General features: G+C 33.9%; 1 protein-coding gene across 1 annotated transcript in view; it reads left to right on the forward strand.

Annotated features, from left to right (window-relative positions):
* The window catches only part of LOC142636642 (sodium/hydrogen exchanger 6-like), a 47,605-nt gene extending 36,251 nt beyond the window's left edge, over window positions 1-11,354 (forward strand). Inside the window, exons 4-23 of the mRNA XM_075810913.1 lie at window positions 31-90; window positions 369-393; window positions 531-616; window positions 840-951; window positions 1,607-1,669; window positions 1,786-1,805; window positions 1,891-1,988; window positions 4,055-4,083; window positions 4,182-4,213; window positions 4,376-4,423; window positions 4,519-4,579; window positions 4,678-4,775; window positions 4,863-4,938; window positions 5,032-5,051; window positions 5,162-5,259; window positions 5,339-5,448; window positions 9,135-9,227; window positions 9,645-9,742; window positions 9,853-9,941; window positions 11,016-11,354. Coding sequence (XP_075667028.1) covers window positions 31-90; window positions 369-393; window positions 531-616; window positions 840-951; window positions 1,607-1,669; window positions 1,786-1,805; window positions 1,891-1,988; window positions 4,055-4,083; window positions 4,182-4,213; window positions 4,376-4,423; window positions 4,519-4,579; window positions 4,678-4,775; window positions 4,863-4,938; window positions 5,032-5,051; window positions 5,162-5,259; window positions 5,339-5,448; window positions 9,135-9,227; window positions 9,645-9,742; window positions 9,853-9,941; window positions 11,016-11,071 — 1,372 coding nt within the window. The 3' untranslated portion in view covers window positions 11,072-11,354. The remainder of the gene's footprint in view (window positions 1-30; window positions 91-368; window positions 394-530; window positions 617-839; window positions 952-1,606; window positions 1,670-1,785; window positions 1,806-1,890; window positions 1,989-4,054; window positions 4,084-4,181; window positions 4,214-4,375; window positions 4,424-4,518; window positions 4,580-4,677; window positions 4,776-4,862; window positions 4,939-5,031; window positions 5,052-5,161; window positions 5,260-5,338; window positions 5,449-9,134; window positions 9,228-9,644; window positions 9,743-9,852; window positions 9,942-11,015) is intronic.
* Window positions 11,355-14,587: the final 3,233 nt, after the last annotated feature.

Here is a 14,587-nt window from a genome sequence, read left to right on the forward strand (position 1 = left end):
TTAATAATCTTTTTGGGTTCATTTCTGCAGGTCTTGGTTCAATTTTCATGAAGAATTTTTCTTCCTCTTCCTGTTACCTCCCATCATATTATATCCTTTTATGACTTTAATGTTTTATGTTTATGGTCAAAAACTCGTGAGCGATTTTAGTCCTTGAAGTTTAACATTATTGCTTTTAGTCCCTAAAAAGCTTAAAGTGATCGCCTTTTGGTGATATGGAGTGATGGCGTGTCAGTTTTTAGTTTGGTCACGTCATCTACGGGACTAAAAATGATAACTTTAAACTTCAGGGTCCAAAATTGCTGACTAAAACTATGTTTGTGAATTGGCTTTCTACATATGGTTTTCCTTGACACTTGTGTTCTTACTCAGTCGGGGTTCAGTCTCTCTCCTGTATGTACTCGGTACCTTCAACTTGGATGTGTGGGGGCTCACTTGTGTGCGCGCACGCGTGTTTTGCTTTCCAATTTGGATTAGTTGCAACTAATGTACTTTTAATGTGATGTACACTATCATTGTGCTTTTTGCAGAAACCATTCTTTTCAAACTTTGGAGCCATTGTGACATTTGCTATCCTTGGCACATTTATAGCTTCAATGGTTACTGGTGTTCTAGTGTAAGTTTTTATTGGCTCCCTATAAGCATGCTTTCATGCCAAGAGCATTGTAGCTCGGTGGCGCTCCGTGGTCTCCTTTATGAGGAGAACTGGAATTCAAATTCCCCCTCCCCACTTGTTGTAACTACTGAATTATCAAAAATAAAAAATAGAAACCATGCTTTCATGATATTAGAGTTTCCATCTTCCTCACTTTTTCTTTTTTATTGGGGGGTTTGTGCAGATACCTTGGTGGTCTTACATTCCTCATGTACAGACTTCCATTTGTTGAGTGTCTGATGTTTGGTGCTCTTATATCAGCAACAGATCCGGTCACTGTTTTGTCCATCTTTCAGGTGATTTCATGCTCTGATTCTGTATCATACAATCCATTAAACACATATCTATTGTAAGACATTGTATACGGTTTGGTGAAACCAAATTGCCCAACTGGTTATCCTAGAACTAAGGCTTCTAATGTGAAAATGAAGAATATTTAGTAAGTGTAATTTTTTTGTGTAGATTGGTGTTATTAGTGCAAGAAAAATGGGGGGACAACTGATCATTGACTTCTTCATTGTGATATCGTTGACTATAGTTTTTAGTCTCTTTAGGGTTCAGTAAAAACAAGGAAATACAGGATTTAAAATGAGGAACTTTGCTTAAAGATAAGAGTGTCTCTCATTGATGAAAGATGAGAAAAGTTGCTTGGAATTTTTGGTCAGCAATTAATGCACTATTGAGAAAGATTGAGTTAATTCAAGTCATGGGAATGAAAAAGGTAGAGGAAGACTCAAAATAATATTAGTATAAGTAATAAAAAAGTACATGTCAATTGAGGGGGGCAATAGAGAATGTGACATTAGATAGATTAGAATGGTGGAAAAGAATACATGTGGCCAACCCTGATTAGTCTATTGAAGATCCGTAGCCGACCTCAAAATTTTGGGACTAAGGCTTGTTGTTTGTTGTTTTTGCGGTAATATATATATTTGTGATGGCTTTATGCAGGAACTTGGCACTGACACGAACCTATATGCCCTGGTATTTGGAGAATCCGTTTTGAATGATGCAGTAAGTTTTTGCCATTATGTCATCGATATCCCATATTCTTGTAGAGTACATGTCCTGGTTAAAGACAAATCATGTTTACTGGGTGATTTTTTTTTTGTATGTTGCATCATTGGTAGATGGCAATTTCTTTGTACAGGTACGTAAAGTGAATTACACACTTCTGCCGCAATTAGAATATTACTGGAGTTCTGTTCTAAGTGAACCAGTGTTTTGCTATGCAGGACAATGTCACTGTACAGAAGTCATGCCTCCTCTGGAGAAAACTTCTTCATGGTGATTGTCAGGTTTCTTGAGACCTTTGTTGGCTCACTGTCTGCAGGTCAAGATTTATTCTGTCATACAATATTATAGATTTAAAAGAAATATCATTATCTCTTTGGAATTTGTTTGAAGATGCATGTGGAGTGCATGCATTGAATTTTTTTGAAAGATTTTTACCATCTGTGGTAGTTTCATATGTTAATGTTTCTCTTGGATTGGAAAATAAAATCTTATTGTAGTTTTATACCAGAACTGAAGCATGCAGCTGCTTTGATTAAATTTGAAGCAGGATTGATTGAAATTCTGCATTATATGAAAATGTTGGTTAAAAGAAGACTAGAAAGTGTCAAATAATGAGAAAGAAAAACTAAAGAAGACAAGTGGATTAAGAGATAGGAAAAGGAAGAGTGGAGGACCAAGATGTTAGACCTAGATTTCTTAGACAATGACAATCACAGCAGCTTCTTGAGCATTGCACCAGAGTATGCGTCATGCATCAGTAATAATATTTGTTTCAAAATTTTTATCAAGTGAACCTAGGGAGCCATTGAATTTGGTGAGACAGGTGGTGCAGCCTTGAAAATTATGTGGACCTTTTATTTTGTTTATCTCAATTGTGGCAATTTCAAGTTCTATCATCTAGGCCCATGTTCAACACCTGATGGAGATACGTCCTACAATTTTGAATGGTAGTATTACATTGAGTCTGAATCAGTTTATGTCTTTGGTGACAGCACTTTCTTATGGGCAGTGCCGGAGCATTAAGTTGTAAGACATGTTGGGTTTCCAATTTATTTTTATTTTTATTTTTATTTTTGTTTTTGTTTTTGTTTTTTTTGTTTTTTTTTGTCAATTGAAGTTATGTCCACAATGAAACTTGATTAGGGTACTATAATTTCTAAGATATTATTATATTTTGGGGTTTATGGTAGTCAATTTTTTCACATTAAGGTTGTGGGAGCCAATCCAATTGCAATAGAGAAGAGCATGATAGTCTTTCAAGTTTTAATGAATGGGACACTGAGTGTTTTGGTTAGAGTTTGATGGGATGGTTGCCTAGATATATATATATATATATATATATATATATATATATATATATATATATATATGTATGTATGTATGTATGTATGTATGTATTTAATATTGTATGACTCCCTCTTTTCTTCTTCCTCATCAAGCGTGCAGATGCCTTTGCTGAGGGATTGTTAGTTGAGTTCCCACTCCCAACTTGATGGGCTTGAGTTATTTGGTGAGCGGGGGAATTGTTGCTGTAGAGCAGTTATAGGCTGGTCAGTTACTAAGTATACTTTATGGTAGCCCAAAACTAGGCCTATGCGTCCAACAATTTTTGTCTGAAAAGTGTGTCCCTGGTAGTCACTTTGGTCTTTTGATAAATCTTTTTACCATTTTTACTTCTATATAAGCTTAAGCTCATTCATTTGTTATGTTTCCCCTGTACATGAGTTCTGCACATTCAAAATTTATTTACTTTTTTAATAAGTGATTGTAGGCATGCTGTATCAACATTTCCTTGTCATCTTAATTTTAAAAAAATAAAATAAAAGAATAGGCTATTTCTTGAAATCTTGTGTGGGTTTCATAATTGTAAGAATAGGTTTTCTGGAAAATATTTTCTCAATGTCTTTGAAATTGGAATCACAACTAAATTGTGAATTCTGGTCAAGAACATGTTTCTCCATACATCATCATAGTCAAAGCAATGTAAATTTTAAAATGCTTATTAAAATGAGTATAAGATTTTTTTTTTTTTTTGGAATTCTCACTTATCAAAAAAAAAAAAAAATTGGAATTCTAACTCAGGTGATAACATATTTCCCCTCATGTTATGACTTATCAAAAAACATTCTCAATATATCTTGTAGCCAGTACTAAATTGTGAAATACTGAGGATGCTCACCTTTTATACTTGCACAATGCACATGTAAAAAAAGGGGGGGGGGGGAGGGGAGAGAGAAAGAGAGCTACTCAAGAATGACATGAAGTTCCAATTGATTTAATTGCTTGCTCTTTAGAAACTTCATTTTTCTTATTTTCTGATTTTCTCACTAGCTGCATTTTTTTTAAAGATTGCTAACAGGTGCATTTCATATGGCTCTGCAGGTGTTGGAGTTGGATTTACTTCTGCTTTGATATCCTTTTTGACAAAATTTTCTCATATGCTGTCTATCATTTTACTCTTAGTAGACACGTGGTTGTTACAAAATTGTGAGACCTTAATTATCAGAACCTTTTCAAGTATGCAGGATTGGATATTGACAAGTGAGTTATTGTGTCATTCTCCTTTTATTTCTAATAGAATTATATATATATATATATGTATGTATATATATATATATATTAACAAGTGAGTCCAGCATATAAATATCTCCTGATATATATGAAATTGTTTGATACAAATTTTACTTCTTGTTTTCTGTTCAGTCTTCAAAACTTGGAGTGCTGTCTCTTTGTGCTATTTCCATATTTCTCGTAAGAAATATTTTTGCCATTTATTTTGATAATTGTTCATTCTTTCTGGTCTGGACTTAATCATACAATCTAATTTAAAACTTCAATCTCTCTAGGTACATGCTTGCAGAAGGTGTTGGACTGTCTGGTATTGTATCGATATTATTCACAGGAATTGTAAGTGGATGTATATTGTTTTGCTGTAGCACAACCAACTATATTATAACAACCTGCTACATGTTGAAGCTATGTGATGGATTGCTTTTCTGTTTTAGGTCATGAAGCATTATACATATTCAAATTTGTCAGAAAAGTCTCAACAATTCGCGCAAGCGTTTTTTCATTTGCTTTCATCATTAGCTGAGACATTTGTGTAAGGGAGCTTTTCATTATACGTATTTTAAATCAAGTGATTGAACTTTTATGTCTACATGATATTGACTTGTTTTTCAATTTGCAGATTTATATATATGGGCTTTGATATTGCCATGGAACAGCATAGTTGGTCACATGTTGGATTCATTTTTTTCTCAATTGTATCCTTGCATCATTTGTCAGAAAAATGATAGTTTACTGATAATTTCATTAAGTGAAAGTTGCCGTTGCTCCTTAACTTGCTATTATCTCAGTTATTTATTGTAGTTGCCAGGTAAGCATGCTGTCTTTTTAAATATGAAAACCTTTTGATCTTGAAATAAACATATTTTTGTTATATTATTTAAGTTGTATTGTATGGAAATTTATGTCCTTTTGATGTAGGGCTGTGAATGTTTTTTCCTGTGGATATCTGGTCAATATGGTCCGACCTGCACATCGACAGATACCTGCAAAGCATCAAAAAGCACTTTGGTATAGCGGTAAGAAGAGTAGAAAGTGCTAATTGCTTGAATTTCTTAATATGATATTGCCAACTTATAATGAATTATGGATGAGTAGGACTTCGAGGAGCTATGGCTTTTGCCCTTGCTCTGCAATCAGTTCATGATCTTCCAGAAGGACATGGCCAGACAATATTCACTGCAACCACTGCAATTGTTGTTTTGACGGTAGGCAAACTGACCTTTATTTTAACTTAAAGCAATTAAATCATTTCATTGTCTGGTACCTTACTACCGTAGTTGAATAGGGTTTATGTACGTTTGGGTAAAAAGATGATTGGATCTTGAATATATATATATATATATATATATATATATATATATATATATATATATATATATATATTATGGTTGTTTGGTATTAAAATAGTGAATAGAACTAGTCAAAGCTTAAAAATAAGCTGTTGGACTTTCACTAAAATCAATATCACTGTGAATGCTATTGGCTACGATAAAGCCTTTATATGGGCTATTGTAAAGTCCTTTCCTAGAAGTACTAAGACTCTAAATAGCCTATTCCTAGAAAGACTAGGACTACTAAGAACAAAGAAGAAAAAAACCTTGTGCACTTTTAAACCAATAGGAAAAGGAATCAAAACACAAAAATAACACTTATGGGTCTTTGGTTTAAACTATTCATAAGATTTAACTTAAGACTAACTAAGGTCCTAAGTAAGCTCTCCATCATCCGAAACATCCCAAATTAATGCTTGAGCACTAGAATCAGCTTTCCCTTGCTTCATAAATGTTCAAAGGGGGTTGCCAGTTATGTTCCATATCAGCATCAAACTTTTTTAAAAAAGAAAAAAAGAAAAACAAGCAATGCAGTGGTGATATATGTACAATTTAAGATATATTATTGCTGGCCACCACAGCCAAAACAACCCTAAAAGACATCACCAAGGTACTGCCACATACTTTCGTCGCCACCCAAAACTCCCAAACTCCATTATTGCCACTTATCCACAGCCCAAAAACACCACCACACCCTATAAACTAATAGTGTCCACTGAGACTCCATATTTGTAGTTCACAATCTTTCTCTATAAGCTATCCTGTTCCCCCATATTCCTCCAAAGCCACTCCCAATCTTGATTGTCAAGTCACCTAATGAATAGACTTACAAATCACATTCCAATTAAACAAATAAAATTTCTGCTCCTCCCCTAAATCACCCCAAAGAAAATCACATTGGAATTTTTCCATTTTATTTGCCAGTCCAATTGGCAAATGGAACAAAGTGGGAAGACTAGAAAACGTACCATTTCTCAGAGTTAAGTACACCTCCCTTTGACGGAAAAAAACTTTCTTCCAAGCTGCTTTTTTTCCCCTCTAGAACACCGTTCCAGATATTCATTAACCTGAAATAAACATCCCCTCACCACCATCAAACAGCTAAAAATTTACAACCAGGCCGCCACAAATCAACGCCAAACATCCCAAATTACTCAACAACAAGTAAGTTGCCCGTGCAATGCATGGATAATATTGTAATGTTTTATGTAAGATGATTTTAGAGAATATTGTATGCGTGTGTATATATATATATATATTATAGTATAATTGTTACAAAACTTTGTTAGTAACGAGTTCATTGTAAGAAGAAATAAAAAAATAATTACCCTGTAGGGGTTTCGGTGGCTTGATGGTGGTGAGAGGTTAGCATGACAATGGTGGCAGCCCCTCAAACTCCTCTATTTCTCTCTCTTACAAATGCTTTGTCAATTTCAAGTATTTTTTATTTTGGAAATAGTGAAATAATGTGTTTCATTTAATAATCCACAATATTCTTGTGTCTATCTATCTCTCCATAGTGCCTTATTGGTTAGTTATATTAATCCTTAATATTTTTTGCTTTTGTTTTTAATACCAAAACAATGGTTATGCTAAAAAACATGAATAAGAGAGAAATGTGTGGTGTAAATCAGACAATTAATGAGAGATTAATGAGATAATAGTAAAAAATAAGTTAATGTGATCTTTTGAGTAACAGTAAAAAAAACTAAATGAAAAGAGGTAAAAAAGACTAAATGCAAAATTAGAGTGCTACATGACAGAACCTCATGCATTTTCTCATGAAGTCTCTACTTTTATATATATATATATTGATGTTGATTATAAAAGAATCCTGAGTTAAAAAAGAAGAGAGAGAGAAGCAAATGTTTGAAGCGTGACAAGCCTTTGGAATTACAAAATTATTTAATGAGAAATTTATGTTCTCTATATCACCATTTTGGAGTTTTTATAAAGGGAAAATTATAATTTACCCTCTTGTGGTTTGGTCTATCACAATCTAGTTCACAAATTTTCAATTGCTACTTTTGGACCTTTAAAGTTTGAATTAAAATGAAATCATTAATGCTCTATCCAAATTAACAAATTTTGCATTTTGTGGACAAACTTTCAATTAGAACTTACCCCCTTATGGTTTTGCCTTAGCACAATTTAGCTTCATAAAATTTTAAATTGCTACATTTTACCTCTTAAAGTTTGGATTACAATAAAATTGTTAACACTACTTTGGACAAAACTACAATTTTATTTTATTTTGAAACCTTAGGAGTCAAATGTAGCAATTAGAGGTTTGTAAATTAAAATTGTGATAGGGCCAAACTAAGGGAAGTAAATTGTAATTTCATCTTTCAAAAGATATGAATTTTTTAGTTATTATAGTTTTCAGAAAACTGAAAATTGAAAACATGGATGAAAAACATTTTTTTAAAATGAAAATTGTTCTTTGAGAACCCTTTTAATCTTTTTAAATTTAAGTGAAGCCTGCATATCCCGTGACTGGTAAACTAATAACTCAAAATAAAAACTCTTTTAACCTTAGAGTAGATAACTGTGATTTGTGTACTGATTTCATTCATAACTCTTTTAACCCTAGACTACTTTTCTTTAATAAGCTATAAGTTTTATTGAAGACAAGGAACGTGCCCCTTCTTAAGGAGATAGTCCTAAAGAATTAAAAAGAAAGAGAGTCAATAAAATCAATAACAAATTAGATCTCATTATGACCCATTATACGAGCCCTCTCAAACAAAGTTCTTTCCAAAGGCAATTTTAATTAAGCAACTAAAGTCCCACATCTTTAAAGGTACAATGGTTCCTCTAACCATACTCTCCACATATAAAGATGTACAATGGTTCCTCTAACCATACTCTCCACATATAGCATGAGGGGGTGAAATTCCAAACACCAATGAAGTGTTCACAAAACCAATCCCTCCATCTACTTAGGAATCAAACATGGTTTTAGGCATTACCCAATGTATCCCAAACATAGAGAAAGTAAAACTCCATAATATGTTGTGTCACAGGGCTAACAGATGATCCACAGATTCACTGCTACTCCCAATCCTCCATTAAGAATAGGAAAGCACCTTGTATTCGTATTCACAATAGGGAGTTCAAATTTATCACTGCCTCTGCTGAGAAAATTTCTCTGTGAACTCTCCAATCTATTAGCTACAACCATGGGAATAGTGAACAAAGAGACGAAATCAGTTGTACTTTTTAGTAATGTCAATCTTCCCCCTTTTGACTCGTACAACTGCTTCCACCCCAATAATCTTCACGGTTTTCTCCAATTTGGGATTCCACACAGAATTCATATGAGACTTGTCTTGATCCAGTGTTGCATGTGGGTCCCATATGAAAGAACCCAAATATAACAATTGAAAAATACCACTAAACCCATCTTTTCTTGCTGCATAAGTTTACTGGATCAGGATGTATTTGAGTTAAAATTATGTTGTGAGTTATACTTATCAAAAAAAAAAATTATGCTGTGAGTTGCATACAAGACATCTTGTTCTCACAATATATCTATATTTCTTTAAATTACTTTTCAGGTGTTGTTGATTGGAGGTTCAACTGGTACCATGCTGGAAGCATTACACGTTGTAGGTGATAGCCATGATGGCCATGATGGCTCCTTAGGTGAAGTAAGTTTTGCAGAGAATGACTTAGTTATCGAGGGCGTTTGGATCCGCGTTCCTGCGTCCATGTCTGCGTTTTTGCTTCTGTTTTTTTTTTTTTTAAACCCAGCCGCATGTATTGACTTTTCAGCCATGAACAGTGCACAAATGCACTGTTCATGGGTCCCACAAATTTCACTTTTCAGCAATTTTTTCATTAAAAATGGGTCCCACAGCACTATTCACACATTTAAAAAATATTTTGCTACAGTGTTTTCAGTTTTCAGTTTTCAGTTTTCAATTTTATCCAAACAGACTCATCAGCTCTGTGTACTAAAATTCTCAGATAGTATGACTGCTGCTACCAGCATGATGATTAGTGAACTTGTGACTTTTTAAATTCTTACTTCTATGTTTATTCTTTGTTTTCCACCTCCCTCCAAGAGTTTTGAAGAGAACAATGGCTACATGGCTCCCTCATATGATGAGGAATTATCATCAGGGAACAAGATCAAGATGAAACTTAAAGAGTTCCATAAAAGGTAATATCTGTGAAAATGCCTTTGAATATGTGTCTTCAAAGCTTTTATTTAATTCTTATGTTAAGAAAATAATATAACAACCCCTCCTACCCCGTTGTTGTTCTTGTCAGCACGGCGTCGTTCACGGCATTAGATAGGAACTACCTCACCCCATTCTTTACAAGTCACAATGGAGATGAAGAAGATGAAGAAGAGCAAGGTAAGACAAGGCTTGACTTGACTCTCAGTTAATGTATATGATTTGAACAGTATGCTGCCCAAGAAATTGCAAATCTTTATATTTACAGAGAATTTCTCATTTCTCAACATGCATCAGATGTATTTTTTAAGGGATTAATGCTAAGGAAAAATTCCCAAAGAAATGTCTTATCATTTAGTAAAATTGGAATTAAATAGCATAACCCCAATTTGACCCCTGTAGTCTGCATTGATCACACCTGCACCAATTGCATGCTTTCAAGGAAGACTGATCATTGTGCTAAAGATTCAAATAGTCCTGTTTCAATAAGCAAAATCATAATAAAAATTGACCTCTGATTTCTCTTTTCAACCCTTGACATGATGGTCTTGCCAAATTCACTTGAAGCCAACAAGCTGCAAGAAAAATAAATTGACCTGCTGACTTTTTTCAATGTATGTAATGTTTTATTGAAAAGTGGACATGCATGGTTTTTAGTTGTGAAAGATAGAACCATAGAGTAAACTATGTTGTGCAATCACACTTGCAAGAAAGATGTACTTATTCAATATTTACTGCATTATATATCACTCCAGTTGGACTGGTTCAATAATTTGATTTTGGGGTTGAAAGATGGTTTTGTGGTAGGTGAAGTATTTTATACTTTGCTCTCATTCATGTTAGCAGTTGATCCTCCTTACCATCTTTCAATTTCAAAATGGATCACTTGTCATTCATATGATAGAAGGGTGCAGAAAGAGGGGTCATTTTTTTGTTGTTAGTGGACAGCATTGTATTAGCAAAAATACAAGGGTTCTCTTTTTTTTGTTATTGTGGATTACATTGATCAGCCATTAGAATGACCACCTATAGGAATTTTGTCATTAGCTTTTTATATAAATTTATTTGCTGCTTTCTCTTGCTATTCTTTGGAATTCTTTTTGCATAATGGTTTTGTTTGAAATGTCAAAATAAAAAGAGCATGTTTCTGTGATGAACGGGAAGACTGACATTTTATTCCAATATTTACCTTTTTAATTGCGTTCTATTTTTCATCACATCGGAGTGTTTTTTTTTTTTTTTGGTGCTCAACAGATGTGCCAATGCCTAGTTCTGGAAGAGGGGGCTTCCGTGGCCGTGGCCGTGTCTGAGAGCAGTGTCACTTTTCTCAGAAGCATGTGGAAGGAGTTATATTGTAGATAATTACCAAAATGCATACTAGAGATAGCTGAGTAGGTTAACTGCCAAAATGGTAGGATGCAACATTATCAACTTTGTGCATCCCTACTTACTAAAACACAGCTGTAAAATTGTGAAGGTCGTATGAGAGAGACATTGTGGCCTGTACTATTAAATGGATTTGTAATTACTGGATTCAACAACTTTTACCACATATGCAAATTTAAATTTTATATACACATTTGGATCACGGCATTCCAAGTTCGCATTACTTCTACCTTGATCTTTTAATTGTAAAAATGTCTCCTGTATAAAACTGATCTAGCTTGCCAAGGAAAACTTGGGAGTACAATTTTATTTTAACCCCAAGTTTTGAATCGATTGAACAAATAATATTTTTATGACTCAAAGTCACATGTGGGGCGAGAAATTATTCACTCCTACGGTAGAGTCCTCTCTTCTCTCACAACAAATGTGGACTCACACCTCCTATGAGAGGAGGGAGGACTCCTCCCGTAGGAGTCAGTAATTTCACCATGACTAGCATGGACATGTGGAGATCTAGGAGTAATAGTATCAGATGTAATGATGAGGGAGCTTGTCATGAAATGAATGAAATGATAAAGGAGTAGTTACTTCCTTAACTCTATTGGAGGAATAAACGGATGAGGGAATCAATATCAGTTACTTTAGTTCCTTGGTTTTAGGAGGAGGTTGAGGTTATTTTGACCATGTTATTATCTGGGCATCAATTTTAGTAGGCTTCATAAAATAATATGCTATTTATGTTACTAGGTGCAAACCTGTGCAATGCACAGAAAAATTACAACTTTGAGATCTAAAGAAAGTAGTTTTAGGACCACAAAGAGTAATTTTATCACTTTGTTTCCTCTTTTTCTTCCCTTGTGCGTGTGTGGTCTTATATTTTAAGATTCAAATGTTATACCATATTTATAATTTGCTCCATTCTTTGATTCTGTTATTGCAAAGCATAAGTTGCACATGAGCGCTGACCCTTTCTCTGCATTGGAAATAGAGAGAGAAAACTTTAATTTAATGCCTGAACCTCCAAATTTAATCGTTTGGTCTAGGGTATGTAAATTCTTGATTTTCAGGCAATTGGGTGAATTTAGTTATTTAATTTTATTTTTTTTTGGGAAGAGAATTGGGTTTCAGATGAGTTTAGAAAATAGAACAAAATTGAAGGCAGCATAGTATAGTTTCGGTGCTAATCGTTATTAAACAAAATTTACATGAAATAACAATTAGGCAAAAAAATAAGAAGATTAAGTCTTTGCAGATTTCTTCTAGCTAATATGTGAATTGATCATATAACAATCTGCTACTCCTGACCTCAAATTGCCCATATTTTCCTAAAAATTCAAACAAATTAGCTTAGCCATAAGAAAATAAATAAATTGAGCACGCCACAATGCATACCGAAAAACATACGAGGTTATTGAAACGAGTTTTTCTTCACTCAGAGTTTCATTTTCTACATTTATGTGATTTACATGGCAAACATTGAGCTTCCAGTTATAACCAAGGACATATTAGCATTCTTTCTATACAGTGGCCATGTTTAACTTATGGGCAAATTCAGTGTCACAGCCTTCAGTCCGTACTGCACACACCCTTCACAATGAAAGGCTAATGTTGAGCTTGCAATAAAAGTCCATACTCCACCGTCCACACCCTTACATTAGCAACAAAAGTTCCCTGTTTATTGTCAACACTCTTGAAATAAACTTCTAATGTTAAGCTTGACATCATTCTATCTAAAGACATACTTCAAACTCATTTGAAGCATAAGATTTAAATCATAATTCTATCAACTAATACTATTAGCAATTTAGGATTCAATTCCTTATTATTGTATTTCGCATTTTATTGACAACATAGTATTCTTACTGCTGGAAATAGCTCATTCTTCTATTGAACTACTTTATCTAAAGCAATATATACGGGTAATTCGTGTAGTGTTATTTAGGATATGTATACTTCTATTTTTATTTTATTTTTTGCTAAATTATAAATAAGCTTACCATAGGCTATAGCATTTAAGAGAATTTACTTTATTCTCTGTTGAAAAGGAATCAAGGAAGTGGTGGCTAAAGCAACTTATATTTTGTTTAGTATTTGACATGAGCTCATTCAAGTGGAAACCATGAGGAAAATTTTACAGATCTCACATAACTAGCTAGTTTTCACAATTGATTTTGTATGAAGTTTGGATGCATCAGATGTACTTTTTAAGGGATTAATGCTAGTGAAAAATTCCCGAAGAAATGTCTTATCATTTAGTAAAATTGGAATTAAACAGCATAACCCCAATTTGACTCCGGTAGTCTGCATTGATCACACCTGCACCAATTGCATGCTTTCATGGAAGACTGATCATGGTGCTAAAGATTCAAATAGTCCTGTTTCAATAAGCAAAATCATAATCAAAATTGACCTCTGGTTTCTCTTTTCAACCCTTGACATGATGGTGTTGCCAAATTCACTTGAAGCCAACAAGCTGCAAGAAAAATAAATTGACCTGCTGACTTTTTCAATGTATGTAATGTTGAATTGGAAAGTGGACTTGGATGGTTTTTAGTTGTGAAAGATAAAACCATAGAGTAAACTATGTTGTGCAATCACACTTGCAAGAAAGATGTACTTATTCAATATTTACTGCATTATATATCACTTCCAGTTGGACTGGTTCAATAATTTGATTTTGGGGTTGGAAGATGGTTTTGTGGAAGGTGGAGAAGTATTTTATACTTTGCTCTCATTCATGTTAGCAGTTGATCCTCTTTACCATCTTTCAATTTCAAAATGGATCACTCGTTGTCATTTATATGATAGAAGGGTGCAGAAAGAGGGTCATTTTTGTTGTTGTTAGTGGACAGCATTGTATTAGCAAAAATACAAGGGTTCTCTTTTTTGTTATTGTGGATTACATTTATCAGCCATTAGCATGACCACCTATAGAAATTTTGTCATTAGCTTTTTATATAAATTTATTTGCTGCTTTCTCTTGCTATTCTTTGGAATTCTTTTTGCATAATGGTTTTGTTTGAAATATCAAAATAAAAAGAGCATGTTTCTGTGATGAACGGGAAGTCTGACATTTCATTCCAATATTTACCTTTTTAATTGCGTTCTATTTTTCATCACATCGGTGTGTTTTTTTTTTGGGTGCTCAACAGATGTGCCAATGCCTAGTTCTGGAAGATGGGGCTTCCGTGGCCGTGGCCGTGTCTAAGAGCAGTGTCAAATTTCTCAGAAGCATGTGGAAGGAGTTATATTTTAGATAATTACCAAAATGCATACTAGAGATAGCTGAGTAGGTTAACTGCCAAAATGGTAGGATGCATCATTATCAACTTTGTGCATTCCTACTTACTAAAACACAGCTGTAAAATTGTGAAAGTCGTATGAGGGAGACATTGTGGCCTAGTACTAGTACAGTTGGGCACCTGTTGTTGAATGTAATT

This window comes from Castanea sativa, chromosome 5, assembly GCF_040712315.1.
Source record: "Castanea sativa cultivar Marrone di Chiusa Pesio chromosome 5, ASM4071231v1".
Lineage (NCBI taxonomy): Eukaryota > Viridiplantae > Streptophyta > Magnoliopsida > Fagales > Fagaceae > Castanea > Castanea sativa.